At 46.2% G+C, this 26241-nt stretch overlaps 3 protein-coding genes across 3 annotated transcripts; 2 read left to right on the forward strand and 1 right to left on the reverse strand.

The window, feature by feature from the left end:
- The first annotated feature begins 12397 nt into the window (after positions 1-12397).
- On the forward strand, positions 12398-20825 carry CYP2D6 (cytochrome P450 family 2 subfamily D member 6). The gene is made up of 9 exons (XM_015861431.3): positions 12398-12738; positions 14097-14268; positions 14980-15132; positions 15710-15870; positions 15997-16170; positions 17336-17477; positions 18088-18275; positions 18977-19118; positions 19501-20825. The coding sequence occupies exons 1-9, from the start codon at positions 12541-12543 to the stop codon at positions 19677-19679; spliced, it is 1509 nt and encodes a 502-aa protein (XP_015716917.2). The 5' UTR covers positions 12398-12540; the 3' UTR covers positions 19680-20825.
- Positions 20826-22461: 1636 nt separating this feature from the next.
- NDUFA6 (NADH:ubiquinone oxidoreductase subunit A6) lies at positions 22462-23896 on the forward strand. Its single transcript, XM_015861414.3, has 3 exons — positions 22462-22605; positions 22850-22965; positions 23683-23896. The coding sequence occupies exons 1-3, from the start codon at positions 22485-22487 to the stop codon at positions 23812-23814; spliced, it is 369 nt and encodes a 122-aa protein (XP_015716900.1). The 5' UTR covers positions 22462-22484; the 3' UTR covers positions 23815-23896.
- Positions 23897-25162: 1266 nt separating this feature from the next.
- SMDT1 (single-pass membrane protein with aspartate rich tail 1) lies at positions 25163-26216 on the reverse strand. Its single transcript, XM_015861423.2, has 3 exons — positions 26045-26216; positions 25705-25845; positions 25163-25443 (listed from the first exon to the last, which is right to left on the reverse strand). The coding sequence occupies exons 1-2, from the start codon at positions 26189-26191 to the stop codon at positions 25708-25710; spliced, it is 285 nt and encodes a 94-aa protein (XP_015716909.1). The 5' UTR covers positions 26192-26216; the 3' UTR covers positions 25163-25443; positions 25705-25707.
- Positions 26217-26241: the final 25 nt, after the last annotated feature.

The following is a 26241-nucleotide window of genomic DNA, read 5'->3' on the forward strand; positions in this document are numbered from 1 at the left end:
TTCCTAGTGTCTGTTCTATTCTACCTGTTTTGAAAAACAAACAAAAAATAATACATAAACGGAGTTATTTCACCGGTTTATGTTGGTGAGGAATCAGCTTTGTGGTACTACAGCAGCAGCAGGAGACTGTGGTAAAAGTGGTGGAATTCATGCTTTTGGCTCCTTGGGGTGGTGGTACAGCAGAGGGAGGTTTTGGGTTCAGTGAGAGCGGGAAGGTCGTCTTGGAAGGTCTTATTGCTCCTCTTGGCAATAGCTCCTTGTGCAGCACGGATGGAGAGCAGCAGAAGTCACATACAGCAAAAGAGTAAATGGTGCCACACTGGACTCCAATTGGGAAGTATTTTGAATCCATCCCATTAATTTCCACATGGCTCTTTGTCAGTACTGCTGTCAGAAGGGCCGTGTTCCCCCCAACAGTGGCCCTACAAGTCGACCATCTGCACGGCAGTTGGAGCCTTTACAGGAACCAGAGCTGCAACGATTCACTGAAACCAAGCTGGAAGGAATCTAAAATAATGTTTAATGCCTTCTTGGGAGGACTTGGATATGATCCAGAGCAGTCATAAAATCCACTTGGAAATAAAAATCTCCTGGGTCAGAAGCTATAAAGTGCCTAAGTGGATTCTGAAAGCTGTGTACAAAATGTTTACGAGCTCTATCCTGCAAAAGCCATGAGAGCCCGATGCCATGGATGTGTTAGAGCTGAAGGAAGGGGAGAAAGATTTGGAAATCTTGGCTAATTTAGAATTTGTGAAGCAGGAATGACCTGCAGCAGGACTGTAAAGCGTGGAGATTGTATCAAGAAGGAAATCAGCAGCCTACAAACAGCTTGGGCATTGGATGAGGAAATGAACTAATGGGAGTTTGGGTAAAGCAGCTCATTTTCCAAATGTTCCTATGGGTGATCTCTAAAAGAAGAGAAACTAACACCGGCTTACTAGGAAACATAGGTGATGGTTCAGCAGCGTTTCCAGAGTGAGTAGTAGTTGTTTAAAAATGAACATTTTGATGACTAACTGGAGTAAACCAGCACTGCTGAATGTGGTCAAAGAAAAGGATGTGGGATTTTTTGTGGTGTTTTTGGTTTGTTTTTTGTTGGTTTTTTGGTTTTTTTTGGTTTTTTTTGTTGTTGTTGTTTGTTGGTTTTTTTTTGTGTGTGTGTGGGGGGGGGGGGGGGGGGGTTCCTAAAAGGATGTGCAACAGATGAAATATGCAAAGGATGTCTATAAATATAAGCTGATGAGGGTTCAGCTGGAGGCCAGAAGGATTAAATTCCTGCAGGGATTGACGGTCGATCTGGGATACATACAGCACGCATATTGTGATACCAGGATCTGCTGATTGATTTATTCATCATGGACTCTTAAAGTACAACATCTACAACTGGAAATCCAAGGCTAATGTGGAGTTTACAATGAGACGGTGCACCACAGGAGGAAGGCTGCAGTAGGTGATGGTCATCTCTGCTCAGAGGAGTACAGTGACATAATACAATGACTGGGGATTATATCTGGGTTTGTGATGCTCTTGAACCTTCAAATAGGAACACACTGGTGATGTGTAATGGCACCGAGATAAAAAAAATACTCAAGGGCCAAAGAATATATGTAGTTCATGGTGTTCAGCTAACACCAAGCTCAAGAACTGCACTTTCAGTGGGACATGAGAGAGGGTGGGAAAAGGGCTGCCAAGGTAATGGGTAACTAAATGACAGCTCCAGTATTATGACTTATTAATGCACTGTACAAATTGTAATCATAGAATCATTAAGTCAGGAAAAGACCACAAAGATCATTTAGTCCAATCATTGATCCGTTGTTACCGTGCCCACTAGATGTACATAATGAAACATACATAACTAATGTGCATAACTGTAGAGGCAGCATATATGAAGAAAGATCATGTGTGTAAACTGGTGCTGGTAGGGGGTTTAGTTATAGGTCTAGAAAGGACCAGGGTATGGCTAATTCTTTGTGGTTCTGCTGACTTTCCTGCGAGAAGCTGAAAGTTACGATCTGAGGGTTGGGGTAGAATCCTCTACATTGTGAAACATGGTGAAATTCTTGTGAGGCTGCAATAATCTTGTAACAAATATCTTGGTTTGGTTTTGTTTTAGAGCTACTACAGTGTATTGTGAATAATTCAGTCAGTTAAGCAGAAGGCAGAAGTAACTCCTGGAATGTTGCAGGAGACCAGCAGCTCATAGGCACTTTCTGTGCCAGTTTGATGCACATCACTGAAGAATTGCTTCCATACTGTCAAGGTTCTACTTACAGCCTAAAGATCAGTGAAACAATTGTAGACAGTGCAGTTGTACACAAATGTTTATTTCTCTGCCTGTAGATTTGGTCAGATGTAAAAGTTTCACTTCGCTGTCCTACTGACCAGGTGGCTAGTTACAGTCTTGTTGTGGGATTTCATTTCTTAAGTGGGACCCACATGCCAGTTTGCACTTCCACTGGAAAAGGCCTGAATTGGAGGGAAGCATTGCTTGTCTTCTCACTTTTTTCACAAGGCCATGTTCGGAGCTGAGATTGCTTCCCTAGTCTTTCTTGATCTTAGAGGTTTCTTGTAGTTCACTGCTTAACTCAGTTTCACTTGGTGTGATTTCAAGATTTTGGCCTTGTCTAGCTTCAGAAATGCTAATGCTGCTGCACAGCCACAGAGAAGATTAGTAAGAAGAAAAACGTACTCTTTAGCCCATAGCAAACCTCCTGTGGCAGAAATCTTCCATTCTAGCTGGGGGATCAGGACTCAAACTGGAGACAGACTCATCTGCTTGACAAAACCCATGTACACTTACTACTGAACTGTACGTGAATATATCCAGTTTATCTGGCAGTGCTGCATGCAGTCCATCACTGGTTTTTGGCTTCTAACTATATCTGCTAAAAACCAAACCTGGAGATTGAGATCAGGGGATCTGTGCTCTCTGGCTGTGAGGCGAATCGTTGATGGTGGTTCCCTGAATTTTATTGAAATGACTTCAATCTCACATCTTTCAGTGGGGAGCAGCAAAAATGGCCAGGACATCTGAGAGGGAGTTGGGAGCATTATGCTAGAGAGAAGCACAGTGTTGTACAGATATGTCTGCACTGCATAGCAACTAGATTCCCCTGGGTCGACCCTAATTTATCAAAGAAGTGTCACCACATTGAGAGGTTTTATTAAAAAAGGGTAAGTCCTTATGTACACTTCATAGCATTCATAGTAGGAAAACATGACTGGACTTCCATCTAAACCCCTGCACCAGGAATATATTTCTGTCTCTAGAGCAGTCACATCATTGGATTCTTACAGATGATAGCATATTTTGAGGACATTTTGGGGGACCCGTTGGCATTACCATGAATAGCTATATTAAGCTGGCTCTGGGTCATATGACTGTCCTCCCATTCGTAGTCAGGAAGAAGAAACAGGAGAAAGCAGACTGTTATCTGTTTCTCAGTGTTGTATGAGGAAACTAGGAATGGCAAGTGGAAATGGATCTAAAAAAGAGTCGAGACTGTACAAGCAGAAAAGAAAGTGTAATTTAACATGAGCCTTCTTTGTGTAATGTCTTGGCTGCATTGGAGGTGGCTGTATGAAATGGGCATTAAGATCTGGCTGCTCAGCAGGTGTCCTGTTTTGGCTAAAACTGGGGAGAAACTGCCAGGTGTACAGGTGATAAATGGTGAAACCGTATCCAACAATTTGGAAAAGACACCAGAGGGCAGCACTCCGCAGGAAAATAAGCACGGCTGATGGAGGCATGTCCAGTAACAAGGAGCAGAGGGCAAACAGAATGAACCAATTTTGCATACTCTAACCTGTTTGCCAGGGCTGTATGTGGTTCTCTTCCAATTATGCAACATTCCTGGCTTCATTGGCTAGGAAGACACTGTGAGAGGAACCAGTTCCCACAGTTGTGAGACTGCAGCTGCAGTCTTGAAAAGGGCACTGATGGCTACTGCCACCACGGCCTACTGTTGCTACTATGGGACTCCTTTTTCTGAAGGCAGGAGCAGTGTGTTGCCACAGGAGCCAGGAGGACTTGAAAAATGTGCTGCTACAGCTGATAAATGAGCTTTCCTTATCACAAGTATGAAAGACTGGTTTAGAAAAATCAAGTTTGTGGTTTGGTGCTTTGGAGGAAGACGCATCTTCTGTGCAGAGTTGCTGCAGTCTAGATGAATGAATTATAAAGGGAAATGGCTAAAAAGAATCCCAATCCTGAGTGATCCGTAGCAGTGACTGTATCCTGCTGGTTAATGGAAAGGCTCCTGCTTCACAAGCATCCATCTGCAGTACAGTCTGTTTGCCTCAGGTGGGACTGAACACTGGGATGGATGCCACCTGCCTGAGGGCCACAGTCCTGCTCACAGTGACAGGGAGGTGAGGCCCCTGTTTCCACAGGGCCTGATGGTGGGGAAGAGCCATGGAGAAACATCAGGTCAGTAGAGGGAATACTGGGAGGTTTGTGTGTGGGACTGAGGAGGCCTGAGAGCACTGGAGGGGCATGTGGAGGCCTGGGCTCCCACTGGCTGCCTCTGGGGTCTGAAGGTCTGTCTGTTAGATTTGGGAGAAGCGCCCATGTAGGCACTGTGCCAACTTCATTCAGACAGGCCCCAAAATCAGTTCTTCAATGCAAGTTAGTCATTTCCCATCCAAATGGTAGTTCTGAACAGAGGGTGGATTTTGTTTTTCTTAGAAAGGCACTTCTGTCATCCACGTTTGTTTGCCCCTCTTCAAAGCACAGATGCGTTATCTTTCTTTTATGAAACCAGTTGATAGCAACCCACAGTCAGTGCGGATAAGGAAGGCTGCTCCCACATCTGCAGAGTTCAAGGTCTGTACTGAGCTCTGCAGTGGGGCACTGAGGTGGGCACAGGAAAACTGATGAAATGTGTGCCTCTGTGGGGCCACTGAATCCATGTGCTGTTCCAGTGAGAAGTGTTAGGCTTCCAGAGCTCTGTGTAAGCTTATTAACAGGGCTGATTGTGCTGGGGGGGACACACAAATTCTGTGCAGTCTCTGAATACCAATTCTGGAGAAAGAGAGATTAGCCCCTTAATTCTTTTCATCAGTTATTGGAGTTGCTTGGGATGTGAGAGTATCTGATCAAAATCAAGAGCAAACAAAAACTCTTCCTAAGCTGTAGTCAAGTGCTTAATGAAGTGCCTGGGAGAGTTCTCTTTTATAGTCCTTCAGGATGCAAAACAAAGGAGCAGTTGGGCTGTTTTGAACAGCATCTTCATCTAGCAATTTGCCACAGCCTTCTAACGTTCATCTTTCTTCACTGAGCACATCAAGGAAATACAGCTTCACTTTTTAAGAATACATGAATTCCTAATGTGTGAGTTTATACCTCCATCTGTAAGTATATCAGCATAGGTGCTCAATAGCTGGGGAAAAATGAGTCATGTTTGTGCTGACTGACCAGCCTGTGTGGATGCTAAGAGTCTATTTGAATGGGTTAAAATGCAGCTCAGACCTGTAGTGAGCACAGGGGACACATGGATGACTTGAATGCTGCCTTTCAAGGTTTCCCACGAGGCACCATGCCTCTGCACAACAAAACAGACAGAGACTGTGCATGAAAAAAACTCTTCCTTGCAATCAGAAGTCTCTATTTTCAACCCACAACATCCTGAGCACCAGGCCTTGAAATAAGCTTTGAGTAGCTGCACAGCACAAGGCACCTTAAAGAGGAGAGAAGCAATCATCCCTCATATTTCCCTTTGTTTTCCTTGCTGCACTGACAGTAACTGTCAGGATTTGTATCTCCGCCTTCAGGGCTCACGCTGCTGTAATTGTCAGAGGACACGGGGATTCCTGGGGATTTGGAAAATCCCAGGAGACTGCGACTCAAAAGGCATAGAAGAGTTCCCAAAAGGTGTAAGCAGACTGAGTCATTATTATCCTTTCCGCTGATAATGGAGTCCCCAGAGGACAGCATTGCTGCATTTCCCAACCTTCCATTACTTTCAGGTAATCTGTTCATTGCACACCCGTGTTGCTTGAGGCTGTCATATCCTATTGTTCAGAATTCATTTCTGAGGCACTCAAGTGATGTGTTCTGAAGCTGTAGCCCAAAGGATTTGGGATACAGGAGCTCATTTCCCAGCTCTCCCTCCCACCCTTAAATTCCCTGCACCTCCAGGTTTACCAGCACTTACCATTCCTGGTGACTGCTGGCTACGCAAGCATTGTAATGCTTCAGCAACTTCAGTAGTTGGGTTTTTGGCCTATCAGCTGTTTGTCTGTTCTCAATACTCAGTAGTATCAGTACTCCAAGTCTGGAGTTCTGGAGTTCTTTTGTTGTTGTTGTTGCTTTTTCCCCCATATTGAGGAAAATCTCCATTATCTCCATCCACGTATATCCAGCTCATCCAGAGTGGAATTCCAGCATGCAACTCGCTAAGCGGTTCCTATTAAGAAGTTCCATGTATTTTTGCCGTTTCTAATTTCCCTTTCACTCCACATGCTCCTACAGGAATTAATCCAACTGTGAGCATTGCTGAGCTAACATTTCAAACCCAAACAAGTATTTATGGTTTTCCTGTTGATAAATAAATGTACATTCTGATTTCCAGTGCATATTTGGATCTGTGAAGCATAAACATCATCACTGGAGGCATCAAACACAAGCAACCTGTTTTGCTATGGTTGTAAAAAACAATAATCTTCTGTGTTTCCAGTGCACTGATAAATGCTCCTAAATGCTTGCTTCTGTTGAAGCCATTGTTTTGCTGACATCATTTTTAAAAGTGCAGATAAAAACATGAAAAAATCACTAACGAGTTTGACACTGTTACTCATGAAAATAACATGCTAACAAACTCTGTACTCTAATGCTGAGCACTCGGTGCTTTTGGGAACGATTATCATGGGCTACAGACCACCAAAATTGTGTTAGTGTATTTTAATTTTCAGCGTTCATAATCATTTTGACAAAAAGAGCTGGGAAAAATGAAGGCTTCAGTTTCACTGTTGAAGTGCTACATTATTTATGGTGTGCTCTCAGAATCAATACCAGTTCTTCAGATCATCTTCTGCTTATTCAGTGGGTCCCCAACACCTGGGAACTGTGGCACTGCCTTGAAAGGTTCCCTGTACCAAAAAGAAGAAATCAGATCAGATGTCTCCTGCAATAATCAGCTCTTTGCGTGAACATTCATCTCTTCTAAACTCTGTTCTGGGTTGTTTGCCATCCTGCCTCTTTCCAGTGCAATCATGATGGTATCTTTTCTCGTGACTGTACTTTGCACCTAGATTTGCGGCTGCTTTATCACTGCAGGGCCAATGGCCCCACTGAATACATTTTATAAGAGGGAGAACTGAGATGCCAAAGTGCTGCTTGCTTGCCTCCAAGTCACGGCTCAAATCGATGCTGAATCTAAATCATGGTTCTTCCGTCTCTTCAACTCTCAAACCCATATTTAATCACCTCATTATTTTCAGAGGCTTCCCACTGATCTCACACTTTAGGAAAGCAGGATGAGTTTTCCCATATGGATACGAATGGTTTGCTTACAAGAAAATTAATAACAGGATTTCAGCCAGTAACTCTGTCCAAAATTCCCCTGGATGCTTCTGTATGGCTGAGAAAAACCACACAGCCCCAGCACTAACCCAAATATGAAAAGAAGTGCAATATATCCACTATCCATGGGAATCTTAAGGAGAAGAAGCCCAAACCAGCAGCTGGGACGGAGGCATGGCCGTTGGGCCTGAGATAAATCAGGGCGATTCTGCCTTTCCTTCCCTGAGGATGGGCAGCAGAAGCAGAGCACCACCAGGACTTCCTTATTTGTGGTTACAGATGAGCTGCTGGGATGGGTGCAGGGAATAGCCACAGGGAATTTAAAGAGCCTGAAGAACAGATTACTGTGCAATGTGGGAAGGCTGGCAGTAAGTCATAGTAACAGTAACTATGAAAGACTTGGCTCTGTCAGGCTTGCTGCCTGCTTTCTTACAAACAAGCTGTTTGTTCAACCCATCTTAAGGCTGTACAAATACTCCCAATGTACAAAGTACAACCTGAAGTCCAAGAATGTCACAATCAAGCAACTGAGACTAAAACTTCCCAAGCAGGGGCTGTGCTTTGGGCTACATTTGTTTGGGAACATACAGCCAAAATTTGTTCATCTGTTCCTAACGGCTGAAACCATCCTTAGGAACCCATTGTTTATCTGACCTTCCCCTGACCCATTAGAAAATCTTCTGGCAACATTTTCCTTTCTTGGTTTAACACTTTGAAGCGTTGCGCTTGAATCTTGGCAAGAGGCAGCTTTTTGTTAGGAGCACATTGCACCCGCTCCCTAAAACTGAGCTCAAGTTTGGCCACGTTACAAGCACTTGAAAACCCCAATCTACATGGGCTTGATGGAGATCTCAGCTTTTCAGTTCGTACTCCTTGGACCAGACTGCAGGGGGCTGGCAATGGCAGGGACAAGTGCAAAGTTGCCCTCCAGTGCACTCCTCTTGCCCCATCCAGCACATGTATGCTGCTTGTGTGAGGGAGCACACAGCAGGCAAGAGACACATTGGGCTGTGAAAAGAAGGTGGAAGGAGGACCCAAAGGAGTGATGGCCCTCTGGCAAGAAAGCAGAGGACGAGTTTGTTGGTTCTCCACAGTCCCAGATCTGTGGTACCTTGGGAGGTAGTCGGGCAAATGGTTGTTTTGGTTCCCTTCTCTCTTGGCTCTTACAAGAGGCTTAGTTGCTCCAGAACTGTACAGTGCTGAGGTTTAGATCCTCCTAATGGTGTTGGGGGTAGAGAAGCCCCTGGCATTTGAATGAACCATTTCTGAGAGCTGAAGGAAATATTCCTACTGTGTAAGCTGGCTTGCTCCAGTGCTGAAGCTCCTAACTGCTGGCAGCTGCTCAGGAGGTGGGACTTTCACCTGGGAAATAAGCTGTATAATTATGCAAGCTGCAGTTTTCATAACAGACCAATCACACCCTGTCAAATCTGTGCCAAATCTGTGATCCAGCCAGGAGCTGGGCACGGGGTGTGCAGCTGTTAAGGGCAGAGGGAGCCCTCTGACTCTGCTGCTAGACTTTTCTTGTTAGGCCCCAGCACTTAGATGGTCATCTTGAATTGCTTTCCTTTTTGTCCTTTGGTGGTGCCTCAGAGGGATGCTCAGAATACTAAAGATCGCCTGCTCCATACAGACACTGATGACATCTGTGAAAAAGCCCAGCAAAAGCAGAGTGTGAGCAGCAGGCAGCAAAACAGGTTTTGAATCCAGATACCATAAAACGGGATTACTATCTTATGAACAAAGAGGAGGTCTTTCAGGATGTAGAAGCAGTACAGGACTGTAGTTAGCAACCGTCTAGCAGTGTATACAGACAAAAAGGTGCAATTAACGTTGTGCAACCAATACTAATCTTTGCAATCCTTGCATTACATTACTTCTGGATGCTTCATTCTGCAAGATTATAAGCTTTTTATCTTCTTTTCTTCTCTTCTCTTCTCTTTTCTTCTCTTCTCTTTTCTTCTCTTCTCTTCTCTTTTCTTTTCTTTTCTTTTCTTTTCTTTTCTTTTCTTTTCTTTTCTTTTCTTTTCTTTCCTTTTCTTTCCTTTTCTTTCCTTTTCTTTTCTTTTCTTTTCTTTTCTTTTCTTTTCTTTTCTTTTCTTTTCTTCTCTTTTCTTCTCTTTTCTTCTCTTTTCTTCTCTTTTCTTTTCTTCTCTTTTCTTTTCTTCTCTTTTCTTCTCTTTTCTTCTCTTTTCTCTTCTCTTCTCTTTTCTCTTCTCTTCTCTTTTCTTCTCTTCTCTTCCCTTCTCTTCCCTTTCCTTTCCTTTCCTTTCCTTTCCTTTCCTTTCCTTTCCTTTCCTTTCCTTTCCTTTCCTTTCCTTTCCTTTCCTTTCCTTTCCTTTCCTTTCCTTTCCTTTCCTTTCCTTTCCTTTCCTTTCCTTTCCTTTCCTTTCCTTTCCTTTCCTTTCCTTTCCTTTCCCTTTCCTTTCCCTTTCCTTTCCCTTTCCTTTCCCTTTCCTTTCCCTTTCCTTTCCCTTTCCTTTTCCTTTCCTTTTCCTTTCCTTTTCTTTTCTCCTCTTTTCTTTTCCTTTTCTTTTCCTTTTCTTCTCTTTTCTCCTCTTTTCTCTTCTCTTCTTTTCTCTTCTCTTCTTTTCTCTTCTTTTCTCTTCTTTTCTCTTCTCTTCTCTTTTCTTTTCTCTTCTCTTTTCTCTTCTCTTTTCTTCTCTTTTCTCTTTTCTTTTCTTCTCTTTTCTTCTCTTTTCTTTTCTCTTTTCTTTTCTTCTTTTCTTTTCTTTTCTTTTCTTTTCTTTTCTTTTCTTTTCTTTTCTTTTCTTTTCTTTTCTTTTCTTTTCTTTTCTTTTCTTTTCTTTTCTTTTCTTTTCTTTTCTTTTCTTTTCCTTTCTTTTCCTTTCTTTTCTTTTCTTTTCTTTTCTTTTCTTTTCTTTTCTTTTCTTTTCTTTTCTTTTCTTTTCTTTTCTTTTTTCTTTTGTTTTCTTTTCTTTTTCTTCCCTTCCCTTCAAACACAACTTTGTTCCATCATTCAGGACATTAATAAATATGTTAAACTTTAACAGCAGCAGCATGGATATCTTAACAGATGTCACTCGTGATCAGCAAGCAGCAGAACTCTGTGCTACTGATACCAGCTCTTTGAAATCCACAGACCAAATGGTCTTTCACCCACCTTATCTACCTTGTCAGTCTTTATCACACTGATAGCTACGAGGGTACTGCAGGAGATGGTATCAAAGGTTTTGCCCAAGTCAAACACGTCCAACTCACAGCCAGTGGGCTACATGCAGCCCAGCAGGATTCACAAGGCAGCCCTCTCCCTCCCTGACATGTAAAGGTGGTGGCTCTTCCATGTGCACTGCCCTGGGCACACACCCACAGCTCAGCAACACTAAAGCCATCAGTGTGCTATAAATGCCGTGTCAACTGGAAGCAGGGCACAGGGAGAGGCGGTGCTGTGCAGTGATGACTCAAGTGCCAAATAATTTTGTGCACCTTGACCCACTTAGCTTTGTTGACCCTCATGAGATTCTGAGCAAAGTTTCATCAAAACTCGGCCATGAATACCTCGAGTGACAGTGGGTCATCTTTGCTGGGAAACGTTGTTATGAGCACAACGTGCAGTCTCTTGTTCATTGCTGGTGAAAGTACACAGCTAACGGTTGTCACTATGTTGAAAAATGGTGTTTTGTACCTGGGAATTTCTCTATCAAATAGTGTAATTGTGCTCTCTTTCTACCTGTTGTTGTTTCCACAGAAATAATAGGAGGCATTACTTTCAGAGCTTTTCCAGACCATACAGTCCTTTGTGTTGAAGCACACCTGGAAGCCTTCAGCCGTAGACTGATATGAAATGGCACCACTGACTTTTTCTCCTTGACCAGGTCATGTCCCAGTGTAAAGCTCTCTGAATCCTCTGCATGAAGCACTTCCTCTGCTCACCCCATCCAGCCTCTTCTTCCTGAAGGGCCTCTCTGTCCATCTATGGCAGCTCTCATTCACATGAATTACTCCACCAATACTCTAATCCAAAAGAAATTATAAATGTGCAGTTGTGTGATTCCTCTTGTTTGGTGCCCCATCTGTCTATTGTTCCCAGGTGCCTGAGGTAATGTTGAGTCACAGTGCTGTCACAAGGGACATGCTGGAGTTCCCCTGCTCATGCAGTGCAGACTGTATAGGATACTCTTTGAGGAACAGGCTCTTTGTGGCCTTGACTGCATACAAGTGACCACTGCAGAGTCTTTGCAGGTGTATCATTTTGTGAGCTCTCCTATGCTTTTTCTGGAACTGCTCCATGAGGTGCCTTTCTTTGAACATGTGGAGATCACAAATCAAACAGTGATGGGCTGATTGCTTCTTTTTAGCCAGAGCTAATTGTCATAATGGAGAGCTTCATTGATCTCCAATAGCAGTGATGCCAGGAGAGAAGAGCTGTGCTGTTTCAGGAAATAGGTTGACTATCTCCATATTTGTGCTTGGATTACTGCTGGCCCAGTGGAACAAATCCTCAGCCCTGCAAGCAGAAATCTGAACAGCCTGCATTTAGGAGCTGCGCCTCCCCTGACTTGTCTGTACGAACAATAATGCAACAGGCTTCAACTCTTTCCAAACCTCCCATGTGTATGCAACAGGACTGGACTGCTTTGTGCATTTCAGCTCCACCTCAGCTGTGGAACAGGGCAAGCCAGCACCTGGACATCAGGACATCGCCCAGCCCTACCCCACAGACAGCACAGCTGCCTGTGCTGCCGCAGTGACAGGGACAAGGAGGCATCTGACCTCTAAGTCTGGCAAAAAGGTGGAGGAGGAAAGGGAGGGCCCTCAACAGCACTCCCCCAACACTGAGCTGAGTGGAGGAGGAGCTCTGGGTCCAAGCCAAATTCCATGCTTAAAAGTCAGCAACCAGTCGAGCGAAGCAGGAGGCAGAAAAAGAGAGTGTGAGGAAGAATAGAAAAGAGGAGGGCAGCTGCCTGGGGAGGAGAGCAGGAGAAAGGAGGCAGAAGTGAAGGACAGAAACAGCGCTGGGTCAAAACAGCAAGACCGAGTAGACAGGCTACAAAATGACCCTGCTCCTGTGGCTGTCATCTTGGAACAACATTTCTGTGCTGGGGATTTTTCTTACCGTCTTTACCATACTTGTTGATTTCATGAAGCGCAGAAAGAATTGGAGCCGTTACCCCCCAGGCCCAGTGTCACTGCCATTTGTTGGGACCATGCCATTCGTTAACTACAACAACCCGCATCTCTCCTTTGAGAAGGTGAGTAGTGCACCCTGCCAACACGCAGGCCCCTCCTCTAAGACAAAACTGGTTAACTGTCCAAAACCTGCCAAATGGAAAAACTAAATACAGCATTAGTAATGTTTGCCTGCATCGTGTTCAGAAGATTACCATTTTCAAATCATATCAAATCAGGGTCATTCTCTCTGCACTGATTACTGGTTACTTGACCACTAATTGCTTTTATGATATATTTCTAGTGTCACTGAAGTACTAATACCCTTTCAAATTCCACTGGAAAAAATAAATAAATAAATAAATAAAGGATGAAAAGAAGGGGAAAAGGGGGGGGGGGAAGGAGCAGGGGGAGGAGGGAAACATGGGAGGAAACAGGGGAAGGGGAAGAGAGAGGAGAAAAGGGGAGAAGAGGGAAAGGAGAGGGAAAAGGGGAGGGGAGGAGAGGGGAGGGGAGGGGAAGAAGAAAAAAGACAGTGAAAGAAAAAGACATAAAGAGAGAAAGAGAGGGAAAGAACAAAATGGAGAGAGGGAGGGAGGGAGGGAGGGAGGGAGGGAGAGAGGGAGAGAGGGAGAGAGGGAGAGAGGGAGAGAGGGAGGAAGGGAAGGTGGAAGGGAGACAGTAAGGAAGGCAGGAAGGAAGGAAGGAGGGGGGAAGAGGAGGAGGGGGGAAGATGAGGAAGAGGAGGGAGGAAGACAAAGAACATACAGCTGATAAACTCATCTCTGCAATCACCCTTTGTCAGCAACATGTTTTTTACAGATCACCAGAGATGTAGGATACATGCCAGTTACTTTCTAGGAGAGTACAGTCCCCCTGGGCAGAAGGCTGACCTGGAACTCACTCCAGCGTGGAGCTACTTTTTCCAAGCATGCTTCTGGGAACTGGGCTTTGGGCAGAAAAAGAAATGACATACCACTTTATAATCAATATTTCTATATTGCAGAAATTAAAACTACCTCAAAAATTAATTAAGTTTTCAAATGAAATTACAAGTATTGGGAAATAATGGGTTCCTGAGTAAAAAACTCCAAAATGGTTCTTGAGCTGGTGTTGGCAGACAAAATGCAAAGTACCCACAGAATGCTCTGGACAAGTTTCATCAGAATAGTTGTATATTAAATCTTGCCAGTTGCAGTGCATTGCTCCCTGCTCCGTGTAGTGGCTGACACTGCTCTGAGCTGTTGCACAGCAGAGAAAATGAACGGTCCAAGGTCAGCTGGAAGGTCTCCTAATAAAATAGTACTAACCACTGAACAGTCTGCCCTAAGAAAAGATAGAGGGATATGCTGTTGTCATTACATTCCTACACTATTGCATGTCAGTTTATTTTCAGGGCCACATTTATTTATTTATTTGTTTGTTTGTTTTATCTGGGCAGTTTCGCAAGAAGTTTGGAAACATCTTCAGCCTCCAGAACTGCTGGACCAACGTGGTAGTGCTGAATGGGTACAAAACTGTGAAGGAAGCCCTGGTCAACAAATCGGAGGACTTTGCTGACCGGCCATACTTACCAATATATGAACATCTGGGCTACGGACATAAGTCTGAAGGCAAGTCCTTTGCAAAGGCACATTTCTTGCAGGAACCAGCACAAGGAGGACTGTGTAGATAATGACAGAAGATTTTCCCCGTGTAAAGCCAGCTTCTCATGTGCCTCCAGCCAATATCCTTGTACATCTGCCACTCTTCTGTGGTCACAGAATCAGATGATCTACCAGCTCTAATAAGTGGCTGTAGTACAGCTCCAGGCACTAGCACACATCTCTCCAGCAGTGTGAGAATACGATCAGTGGTACAACTTGTTTGCCAGGGTGAGAGATGATAGCTCCCTCTGCCCAGTACCCATTGCTACCCTAAGAGCACATCCTTGCCATCACAAGAAATAGCAGCTTTCTTCCAAGAAGTCAGAAGAATGCATCCCTCCCCATCATATCCTCTGCAAAAGCTGCTCCTCAGTTCATACAAGCTGAGGACATAATGCTGAATAATTTGGAGGAATGTTTCCTTCCTATGTTCTCCGTCACTTCCCCTTTTCCACCTCTGCTCAGTACTTACCTGCATTAGAAGGCGCAGTAGTAAGTTTTTAGAATGGTTGTATGAACAAGCCATACACAGTCTTACCCTTTTTTTTTTTTTTTTTTTTTTTTCTGGTACCTCACTATGAATGTGAACCTCCAAACTCACATTTGCTCTTTTCTAGCAAACCCTACATGGTGTATAGCTCAGAGCTCCTGACATTTCTTGATCACTCTTATTTTCAGGGGTTATTATAGCAAGATATGGACGTGCCTGGAAGGAGCTAAGGAAATTCTCGCTCACTACCCTGAGGAACTTTGGGATGGGAAAGAAGTCATTGGAAGAGCGAGTGTCTGAGGAAGCAGGATTTCTGTGCTCTGCAATCAGTTCTGAAGGAGGTTTGTCAAATACAGCACGATGGAGAAAATGTTCTGATTTAAAAAACCCCAAACAACCAAACAGAAAAGGGCAATAGAGTGATACAGCCTCTCCTGTTTGCATGCTGTGTTTCAGGTCCATCAGAATAATGGTTACTGAACCTGTTGTGCTGTAAAACACTTCTACCTTACACACTGGGGCTACTGTAAGGCTAAACAATTTGAAGCAGGAAATAAATACAAATAAGCACAGTGCTAGAACAATTTCCAGGGCTGAGTAACTATTAGCTGCATGAAGTTAGTTGTAACAGCAGAACATGGTAAACCCATTGGTAGAGGTAGTTGTCTCCCTCTACGCTGCCCTCCTGTGGCCCCATCTGGAGTACTGCATCCAGGGCTGGGGCTCCCAGCACAAGACAGAGATGTTGGAGTGGGTCCAAAGGAAGCCTACTATGAAGTATTCCTGCTTTCAGCACTTAGGGGACTTTTTCTCTTGAAAGCAACACAGAAGTATGTGCACATTCTTGTTGCTGGAAGCTGCAGTACCACAATGTGATGTTGCTTAGCCTCTTTGCTTGATACCCATTTCCATTTGTAGATCGTCCTTTCAATCCACGTATTCTTGTAAATAATGCCGTCTGCAATGTGATCTGCAACATCACCTATGGAGAGCGTTTTGACTATGGTGATGAGACATTCAAGAAGCTGTTAACTTTGTTTGAAAACTCTCTACATGAAGAAGTTGGATTCCTGCCTCAGGTAACACAGAAGCATATTATGTTCTAAAAGGCTGTCACTTGAGAGCACTGTGTTTCCATTATTTTAATTTTTACGTAAAGTATCAGATAACATCTTGTTTCTTTCTGTATGGTTCTGGCCCTCCAGCTTCTTAATGTGGTGCCCATTTTGTTGCGCATCCCTGGACTGCCACAGAAGATCTTTCGATGCCAAAAGGAATACATAAATTTCGTAGAAAAGCTCGTATATATGCACAAGAAGACCTGGAACCCTGCTTACACCCGAGACTTCACCGATGCATTTTTAAAGGAAATGGCAAAGGTAGGGAGAGACCAGCAGAACCTCAGAGTCCTGAGGCAATTCCTCTACTTCTTGTTGATAGAAGCCGGCTTCACTTATAAAGTTCTATAAAGACTGTTACAAATTTCCAACCTCTTCATTCTATGTCATGCTTGACAAGTGAGGTGTTCAGTTCATGCTGTGCTCTCCTTGATTATCCTCAGAGATTATATAATCTGCCGTTCCTGTCCCCATCTTCCACCCTTTTTCCTCTCGGTGTCTGGCAGCTCTCTTTTCAGCCTACATCACTTTGCAGGCATTTAAGGGGTGGATCTCAGCCCAACCACATTCCCTCTTGTTACATCTCTGCTGCTTACCTGAAGTCCCCTAAAAAGCCAGGCTGAAAAATCCCTCAGCTGGTGCTAATTTTGGTCAGGCCAGTCCCACTGCTCCCTTGCCAGAGATCTTTTGTTTGAATCAAAGTTGAGTCAGAAGTGCCTCATTAATTGCTATCCAGAGTAAGGCAGCATCAAAATATGCAGAATAAGATAGCAGACGTTAGTCCCTAGGAAAGAAAAGTATAAAAGGGATTAGAAAAGACAAGCAGATGAACTCATGCAGAGAGCTTGTCAGATCTCATATGCTAGCAAATCTGAGCTCAATTAGTATTTGGATGAGAGAACAGTTTTGCAGAAAATGGTGTCGCAGATGTAATAGGTGGCAATTATACTGATACTTTTTTTTTTTTTTCCCCACAATTGCAACAAAATACCAGGCAAAACAGTGAGAATCTGTAATGCATAGATTGATAGATTCTGTGATTCTGTGATAGCCCCCTCAAAATACTGCTGGTTTGAATTTGCCACATCAGCGCAGCCTCCTCTCTGCTGTGTGGGTTTTCTGATCTGTTCAGCCTGTGTAGTAGAGTTCCACCTTTGGCGGAGGATGTTACAGAGGAGAGCATAAGACATTCACTATGAAGGCAGGTGTAACTTTCCCCTCTCAAGATATAGGAGTACAGTGGTAATGGTGTGATTTAAGCGCATCAGTCATACACAGATTACTGCTTGTGTTGTGTTCTATTCTGCCAATGAACTTCCAGGTCAGCAAAAATATATCTACTGCTTCTCAGTACTCCTTTGAAAGAAAGTCTTCTCACTCAAGAAAGCGTCTTTGCTCCTGTCACACGCTTGTTTGTTCTCTGCAGGGTAAGGAGGCTGAAGAGAATGGTTTCAATAAAAGCAACCTTACTCTGGTGACCTCAGATTTGCTTGTAGCTGGTTCTGAGACCACATCCACCACCCTCCGATGGGCGTTACTGTTCATGCTTTTGTACCCAGAAATACAGAGTAAGTGAGCAAACAAGTAGAGGTGTGGTATGTTCCTCTGGACACTCATTTCACAGCAGGGACACTGCACATCTCTCCATACTTTGGGCTTTCTGCAAAAAGAAACAGCTTTGAGAATTGTTGGTCTGGGAGAATCCAGGTAAAACGCTTCCCCATACATAGCTATTCTGGCACAGCTTAGTGGGAGCAGTGGGGAATCTGATGAAAAGACTGAAGTTGGAAGGCCATGTTCAGGTTCCCTCTCACTGAAGGCTGCTGGGGGACTTTCAGTTGTCACGGTGCCCTCCAGATTCCTGTATTTGGAACAGACACTAAACTGTTTTAATTCTCAAATGCTGCATGCACAAGTACACTTTCAGTCCCATTGAGGAGGGGTAAGGTAGCACATCAAATGAATTTTATTAAAGGCACTGTACAAAGCTAATAATTACTGAGATCTTTCTGAGCAACTGAAAAAGTGTATTCCCATTAGTTTCTGCCCCTTTCTATAATTGCTTGTCTTGCTCTCGCCCAGTGCCTGCTGAGCTCACGCTGCCAGCTTTCCTATACCTTGTACCAGCCCCTGTGCTTATCTAAGGAAGCTCTAATTCCTAAGCTGTGTTGCTTTCAGGTAAAGTCCACAAAGAGATTGATAAAGTGATTGGAAGAAACCGACCGCCCACCATGGCAGACCAAGTGAACATGCCCTACACCAATGCCGTCATCCATGAAGTACAACGCTGTGGAGACATTGTTCCTATGGGGGTGCCCCACATGACACACCGGGACACTGAGCTTCAAGGTTTCTTCATTCCCAAGGTGAGTGTGCTCAGACAGCCAATGCAGCGTCATTGCTCTGGGAAGAGGCCAAGCCTGGAGTGAACCCACACAACTCTGCAGCTTTGTCCCTCCTGCCCCCAAAGCACAGTGGTGGTGAACACCGACATAGGAAATTTGAAATCCTAAGATCACACAAGTGGTTGCACTTGTGCTCTGGTTTACACTGCTTATACGTGAACCAACTGCAGTGGCATCTCAGGAGCACTCTCCCCTGGCAGTGCTGGCTGCAATGTAAGCCTGAGATGTTTTTTAAGCCATGCAATGACTCCCCAGAGTTTAAAACATAAGCTTTGAGGTTTTCCATGTCCCATGCAAGGATTGGGCTTTGAAATCTGCTAGCTTTTTCTTTCCAGCTATAAAAGAAGTCCAGGGAGATCTGAGAAGCAGAGGGTGTTTGCACTGTCTAACCATAATATTGGCATTTGCAAGGAGTGGCCTTTGTAAGAATACAACATTTCCAGTGCTGTGTGAGCACAGGGCAGGCAGTATGTGCTACTGGGAAAGTGTGCCTGCTTTACCACTGTTTTCAGTTAAGAAGAGCTTGTTGCCTTATTCTGAAGCACCCAACATGACTCCATTAAGTGGGAAAGACTGACTAAAGAGGGACCAGCACTGATCTGTCCTGCTAAGATAATTCTGTAGTTCTCATTTAAGTTGCTTTCTCTTGTGAACGAGTGCAGGGGACGACAATCATCACCAACTTGACTTCAGTGCTGAAGGATGAGACAGTCTGGAAGAAGCCAAAGGAATTTTACCCTGAACATTTCCTGAATGAGAATGGGCAATTTGTGAGACCAGAGGCCTTCCTGCCCTTCTCTGCAGGTAAATCTAAGGGGAGGATCTAGCTGCAAGTCCGGTACACAGCAGGTGTGGTGATCTGCCTTCTGGGAAGTCCAAGGGTTGTCCTTTTCCTTATCTCTGCAGTCGAGCAGGTGATAAGACTTGCAAGGGGACCCTTTCAACCTTAACTGTTCTGTGACTTTGTGCCTGACAGACAAGATGCACCATCTAACTAAATAGCTGTGAGCGTCTCAGCCTTTTTGACACTGTTAACAAAGCAGTCTCACTTTCTTCCTTCTCTCCATCCAGAGCAAGGAGGCTTTTGAATTGTCTTGCTCCATCCTTTGTCTGCATACAAAGGGTGCTCATCCCACAGTGATTTCAGTGGGATTCAATGTCTTCTCATGGACATTCCTTCTTGCAGGTCGACGTGCTTGCCTGGGGGAACAGCTGGCCAAGATGGAGCTCTTCATCTTCTTCACCACTCTCATGCAGAAGTTCACCTTTGTGATCCCTGAAGGTCAGCCCAGGCCACGGGAGGACAGTTACTTTGCTTTTACAAACAGCCCACACCCATATCAGTTGCGAGCTGTCCCAAGATAAGTGTGCACTGCTTCACTCAGAAACCACCACAAACACTGTCAGAAATGTTGCAGGGCTATGCAGACCATGCCAGGTTCTAGGCATCCTAAATCCATCCAGATGTCCCCAGCTGTTTAAAGTAAGAATGTGGCCCAGCGTCCTTAACGTAGCTTAATTTCAATGTTACTCCTCAATTCCTGTGTATTGAAACACAAGGGTATCCAGGGTATGAGATAACGTGCTGATTCTAAGAGCAAAAAACCTTGGAAAAAATGGTAAAGTGCTGCTGGACACCTCCCTTCCCTGCTGGCTGCTCTCTGCCTCCGGTGCTCCTCCTCTGCCTGCCCTCCAGGTGCCCAGGAGGGCTCTGGCTTGACTCCTGCATAAACAAGGCTCACAGTGTCAAGTGATCTAGCACGTGCTGGTGGTGGGCAGGGTGAGAGCTTAAGCACATACAAAGTCACATTTCCTGGCAAGACTACACATATCTTCAGATCAGTGCCCCTGATCGTGCAATAAACGCAGACTCCATACATTACTTCATGTCTACTGCGTACTGCCATTTATTGCATACATCAGGCATTACCTTCATTTACAACCCTAAAGAAAGCACAATGCCGGCCAACTAGGACTCCAGCAGGAGGAGCTACCAAGGAGCACCTAAATAATCAATACAACTTTTCAGCTCCAGAAGCAGGTATTTTCTGAAATGCATACATTCCTACAAATGTATTTGAAGAGGAATTCCGATGCTTCCATTACTATCTCTATCCACCTAGCTCTCCAAAACTGGTTTTTACCCAAGGTCAGGAAAGGTTTGAAACTCATACGGCTACACCACTTGAATGAGCGAGCTGCAGGTGTCACAGGAGGCTTTCTTTTTCTTCCTGCAACATTGCTGACCAGTTGCTTTGCAAGGTGTTAATGTTGTTGCTCATGCTGGTAGGAAATATAGCACAAATGCATAACCGCAACAAGAAAGCCTCTGACACAGTGCACACATGCTTACGTTTCTCTTTCTCAAACTAATTTTGGGACCTTTGGAAGCTCCTGCATTATGTATATGACTACCCTTACTACTGTTAAGGTTTCAGCTTCAGCGGAACCGCACACTGATGGTTTTCATCTGCAAACTAACCTGACAAAATAAAAGTGATGTGGAAGGGCTGTCCTGCCATCCCCACTCTGTGCTTTTCTGACCGTCCTGCTGCATTACCTGCTGCAGGACCTTGTGTACTCATGTGCCATTGCACTCCTCATAGCCACCTCCCACAGAGCATTAGTCCATCGGCCTGTGGAAACAGCAGCTGGTGGCGTTTCTGAAGCAAAGGGAGCAGACAGGTCACTCGAATGACAGAACGGCTGTAGAGCCCAGGTTGCGGCGCCACAGAATCACAGAATCACAGAATGACCCGGGTTGAAAGGGACCTCAAGGATCATGTAGTTCCAACCCCTCTGCCTGGCAGGGCCACCAAACATACACCTTTACTAGATCAGGTTGCCCAAGGCCCTGTCCAACCTGATCTTGAACACCTCCAAGGATGGTGCTTCACAACCTCCCTGGGCAGCCTGTTCCAGGGCCTAACCACTCTCCTAGTGAAGAACTTCCCCCGAACATCCAACCTAAATCTAACATCTTTTAACTTAAGAACATTTCCCCGTGTCCTGCTGTTGTCAGCCCTTTTGAAGAGTTTACTCCCCTCCAGGGAGTAAGTTCCCTTCAGGTATTGAAAGGCTGCAATGAGGTCACCCCGCAACCTTCTCTTCTCTAGGCTGAACAAACCCAACTCCCTCAGCCTGTCCTCATAGGGGAGGTGCTCCAGCCCCCTGATCATTTTTGTGGCCCTCCTCTGGACCCTTTCCAAAATCTCCATGTCTTTTTGTACTGAGGGCTCCACACCTGGACACAGTACTCCAGATGGGGCCTCACAAGAGCAGAGTAGAGAGGGACAATCACCTCCCTATCCCTGCTGACCACCCCTCTCCTGATGGAGCCCAGGATCCCATTTGCTTTCCGGGCTGCCAGAGCGCACTGCTGGCTCATGTTGAGTGTTTCGTCCATCAGGACCCCCAGGTCCTTCTCTGCCGAGCTGCTCTCAAGGACCACTCCTCCCAGCCTGTACAGGTGCCTGGGGTTCTTCCGGCCCAAGTGCAAAACCTTGCACTTTGCCGTGTTGAACCTCATTAGGTTCACCCGAGCCCAGCTTTCCAGCCTGTCAAGGTCCCTCTGAATGGCATCTGTTCCCTCCACCGTATCAACCGCACCACTCAGCTTGGTGTCATCAGCAAACCTGCTGAGGGTGCACTCCATTCCCTCATCGATGTCATTAATAAAGATGTTAAAGAGCACCGGTCCCAAGACAGACCCTTGAGGGACGCCGCTCGTTACCGGCCTCCACCTGGACATAGAGCCATTGACCACCACCCAGCGTCCCCGCTCATTGGGGCACCGAGTCCAAACCCTGCCTCCATCTGGCACGAAAGCCAAACAGACGGTGCTGCTGAGCACTGCCCAGCACCGGGCAGGAGGAACGGGCCGTGACACCGCCCTCCTCTGGAGGCCTCACGTAGGCCTACAAGGGCCGCCCCGCTCTGCGCCCCCTCCTGCCCCGGGACGGGCCCAACCGCCAGGAGCAGCTGACGGCTGACTAGGCCCCGCCCACCCTCTATTCCTCCTCCCGCACTGCCGGCGCTGATTGGTCATCTCCCCACCAGTCAGGACGTGCAAGATGGAGTGGCAGCGCAGCAGGCCAATAGGAAGGCGAGCCAGTTGCCAGGACGGCGGAGGCGGGCCGGCCGCGGTGCCGGACGGGCGGCCGCGGCAAGATGGCGGTGGCGGGCAGAGGGTCTGCGGCCGTGAAACCCATCTTCAGCCGGGACCTGAGCGAGGCCAAGCGGCGCGTGAGGGAGCTGTACCGCGCCTGGTACCGTGAGGTGCCCAACGCGGGTGAGGACCCGGCGCCGGCCGCGTGTGCACAGGGGGGGCCGCGAGCTCAAGGTCGTAACTGCCGACCCGCAGCCCTTGGGGCTGAGCAGCGCTCCGGGGCCGCCGCCGCTCTCCGCTGTGGCGCTGCGCCGCCGGGATGACCCGTCTGCAGGGGTCGGGTCCTCTCCTGAGCGCCAAGCAGCGCTGCTGGGGCTGCGGCTGTCAGTGGCGAGGCGGTCTCAGGCGCTGTACTCTGTTTCCCCAGTGCACCTGTACCAGCTGGACATCACAGCCAAGCAGGGCCGGAACAAGGTGCGGGAGATGTTCATGAAGAACGCCCATGTGACGGATCCGCGGGTGATCGACATGCTGGTGATTAAGGTACAGTCGAGCCATTCCTGCCCGGGAACGAGGCGGGCTCTGGGCTTTGTTTGGCAGTTCCCCTGGCTCACTAACACATACACTGTGTGTCCTAGGCTGCAACCTGTCTGCTTCAGAAGGTTGATTGTGCACCAGGTGTAAGGTTCTGAAAGAGGCCTCCATGGCAATAACGGATCTTTGCTGTTGTAGTGCACGGGAAACCTTTCAACTAGGAATTGCTGTGCCCATCTGTTGGATTTCCTGCATTCTGAGACAACTACCATATCTTGAAATGATTAACTAAAATAGTCTGCAAACACAGTCCTGAATGATACAGTGGGTGAAGCTTAAAGGCACTCAAAATATCACATGATTTCCAGGGCAGGTTCCCATAGTAGGTCACACAGGAAAGCACAGAGGCAGATCTTGAATATCTCTGGAGAATCTCCACAACCTCCTTGGGCAGCTTGTTCTAATGCTCTGTCACTGTCACAGTAAAGATGTTCTTCATCATGTCCATATGGAACTTCCCACGTTCCAGTTTGTGCCTGTGGCTCTTGTCCTGTCATTTCATACCGCTGACAATAACTGGGCATCGTCCTCATTAGGAGAACATAATTGTGGATACAGCCATTTAAAGGGTTTTCCTGTGTGCATTTCACTACACTCTGCAGTGCTGTATAATTAGAATTGAGCTACACCTGAGAATCAGCCTAAAGTTCTTTTGTCTCTGCACAGGGGAAAATGGAGCTCCAAGAAACCATAAACGTCTGGAAGCAGAGGACTCACGTCATGAGGTATTTTCATGAGACAGAAACCCCACGACCTAAAGACTTTCTGTCCAAATTCTATGAAGGCCACGATCCATGAAACAGATCCTGTGTTTTCCTGTCTTGTATTACAAATAAAGTTCTACATAGTACAATAAAAATATCTGTACAGAGAGATGGCATAGCAGCCTAGGAGCCTATTGAATCAATCTGAATGTGGTATTGCATGCAAGCAGTTAGGACATCTATGGGAAGTTGATTCCTGGTTTCTAGGAGCAGCGTGTATTTCCAGTGAGTGGAATTTGTCCTGGAATACTTGAATAACCACAGCAGCCAAGTTGTGGAGCTCAGCAGCTCCTTAGAAGAGAACAGACAAGAGCAGGCCTTCGGAGAGCTGCTGTAGCTATTGAAGTGTTGTATCTGAGACCTGCTCATATTCATGTCATGCGTTTGGTTGCCTTGTGTTTGATGCTGTTCTCTGTTTACTTCCTAGCAGAGAAAGTCTCGAAATCCATTAGGCCAGTAAAGCCCTCTGTACCCTAACAAGATCAGTAGATTCCATTTCCCTACTGTAAACTTTAGTTACATGGGGCTGAAGAAATAGAGCCAGGAAAGACAGCAGGGAAATGCAGCAGTGAGGTGGCTGGCAGTACAGAAAACAGTCACAATTGGCTCCCAAGACCAAGTGAACTGAGTATGGGAGAGCACAGCTCAGATACTGAATGACTCAAGACCTGCCAGCTGCCTTCAGCCGCAGCTGTTGGGGTTACTCAGATAACGGGCCCCTCCCTCCTGTCACTGAGCTGGAGAGTTAAGCAGCAAATACACACTGCCAAATTACAAGTGCTGAGGTTAAGAAACAAAATTGCTTCACTTTGAACTTTCAAGGTATTTGAACAAACAGGTGGTATGCAACTTGCCTGAAGTGACTGAAGGTACCAGCAACAGAGAAGCACTTAAGTGTTGTGTAATGGTTTAATTGCAGTAGTAAATGCTTAAGAAAAGAAGGGGGCTTGAACTTTACAGACACCGGGACTAAGACGGAAGTAATGAATTAACTTGGCATTACAAGGTACCTGGAGCCAGAGCATTCACTTTCACCTTCCATATGTTAAATGCTATAAAACACATGATTCCTAACCTTTTATGTTACCAAACCTACTCAAAGCTGTGCTGATAATGCTGTACTGAATTCAATAATGCAGTTTATCAGACATATCTGCATAGTGCTATGTTGTATGTTGTTTCAACAGCTCTTCTAACAAGGCCGTGCTTTGGGGCTGCTGCTTTCCTTAGGATTTCTGTTATAAACTAATGCTGAATTACAGAAAGGAACACCAGAGAGGAAATAAATATGAAGAGAGGCTGCTCACTTGTGGAGGTAGAAAGGTTGAGATAAAACTTGTAGGTCATAGCCAATAATCTATAAAAACACACCAAAAAAACCCTCGGATGTCTCGTTCTTTAATTAAATGTTTCCCATATTGCGAATATAAGGAATCTCACTCAGTTCTTTATGAGGTTGGAGTGTGTACGCATACGTGCAAGGATGCAGAGCTTACGAAGTGCTTATTTCAACCCTGATTCTTCTTATACATACAAGTGCAGGACAATCACTGGCAAAGGGGATGTCACACCTCCCCGTCCCCTTGAGGAAGGACAAGACATAGATGGCAGATGCTGGCACTATGGCTGTCAATGGCTTCCTCCTATTCTTCCAATTGCAGTTCTGCAAACAGAGTAAAAAGACATTACTCTTCAGACACATGGCAAAGCAACCTGCACTAATGCTCCTTCCCACAAGCAAGGTGGCAGCTGCCAAGTATAGAAGAACCAAAAAGCTCATAGCCAGAGGCAGCACAGCTGCTCATGTCCTCATCTTTAACCACAGCTGGTGGTTCATTGGAGCGGCTGCTCCTATAGGGCTGTGTCCCAGCAAACAGAAGCACTAGGAGCGGCACTGCCGGAGATGGTCACGCCATTCCCGTACCCTTTAGTCATCGTCGTCGTCATCCTCCGGGACAAAGATGTCGTGTTCTTCCAGCAGAGCCGCGAAGTTCTTGCTGATCTGCGTCCCGACGTACAGGAACGGGATCACGACGCTGAACACCCTCAGGAGGCCGAAGGGCGTCTGCAAGGATCGGACCGAGACACGATGCGTTCCTTCCCCCGCTGTCACGCCGCTCCCGGCCGCACCCCGCCCACCCCGCGCCGTCATTGGCCCAACGCCTGACACTCAAACCCCTTTCCCCGCCCACACCGGGAGCTCCCGCCCTGATTGGCCACCGCCGGCTCTACGACGCCCCCGCCGCTCTCGCCCCCTCGCTCACCTTAACCGGCTTAGGCAAAATGGCGCCGCTGCGGGTGACCGTGGCGCTCCGGGTCGGCACCGGAGGCGCGGCCGTAGCCCGGCGCAACCCTCCGCACAGCGCCCGCCCCGCGCCCGCCACCAGGAGCCGCCCGCCCAGCGCCGCCATCGTCCCTCGCTGCCGGGGCCGGGCCGGGTATCGCGGCTCTCGCGAGATTC

Source organism: Coturnix japonica, chromosome 1 (assembly GCF_054131305.1).
Source record: "Coturnix japonica strain WE chromosome 1, WE-NBRP24, whole genome shotgun sequence".
In the NCBI taxonomy this organism is placed as follows: domain Eukaryota; kingdom Metazoa; phylum Chordata; class Aves; order Galliformes; family Phasianidae; genus Coturnix; species Coturnix japonica.

What these genes read in the sequence shown, in the direction of transcription:
- CYP2D6 (XM_015861431.3), top strand. Translation starts at nt 12,541, where the DNA reads ATGACCCTGCTCCTGTGGCTGTCATCTTGGAACAACATTTCTGTGCTG. An exon ending in CTACGGACATAAGTCTGAAG is followed by an intron (nt 14,269 to 14,979) that starts GCAAGTCCTTTG and finishes TCTTATTTTCAG; the next exon opens with GGGTTATTATAGCAAGATAT. An exon ending in TTTGTACCCAGAAATACAGA is followed by an intron (nt 17,478 to 18,087) that starts GTAAGTGAGCAA and finishes TGTTGCTTTCAG; the next exon opens with GTAAAGTCCACAAAGAGATT.
- NDUFA6 (XM_015861414.3), top strand. Translation starts at nt 22,485, where the DNA reads ATGGCGGTGGCGGGCAGAGGGTCTGCGGCCGTGAAACCCATCTTCAGC. An exon ending in CCGTGAGGTGCCCAACGCGG is followed by an intron (nt 22,606 to 22,849) that starts GTGAGGACCCGG and finishes CTGTTTCCCCAG; the next exon opens with TGCACCTGTACCAGCTGGAC. An exon ending in TCGACATGCTGGTGATTAAG is followed by an intron (nt 22,966 to 23,682) that starts GTACAGTCGAGC and finishes GTCTCTGCACAG; the next exon opens with GGGAAAATGGAGCTCCAAGA.
- SMDT1 (XM_015861423.2), bottom strand. Translation starts at nt 26,191, where the DNA reads ATGGCGGCGCTGGGCGGGCGGCTCCTGGTGGCGGGCGCGGGGCGGGCG. An exon ending in TTTTGCCTAAGCCGGTTAAG is followed by an intron (nt 25,846 to 26,044) that starts GTGAGCGAGGGG and finishes CGATCCTTGCAG; the next exon opens with ACGCCCTTCGGCCTCCTGAG.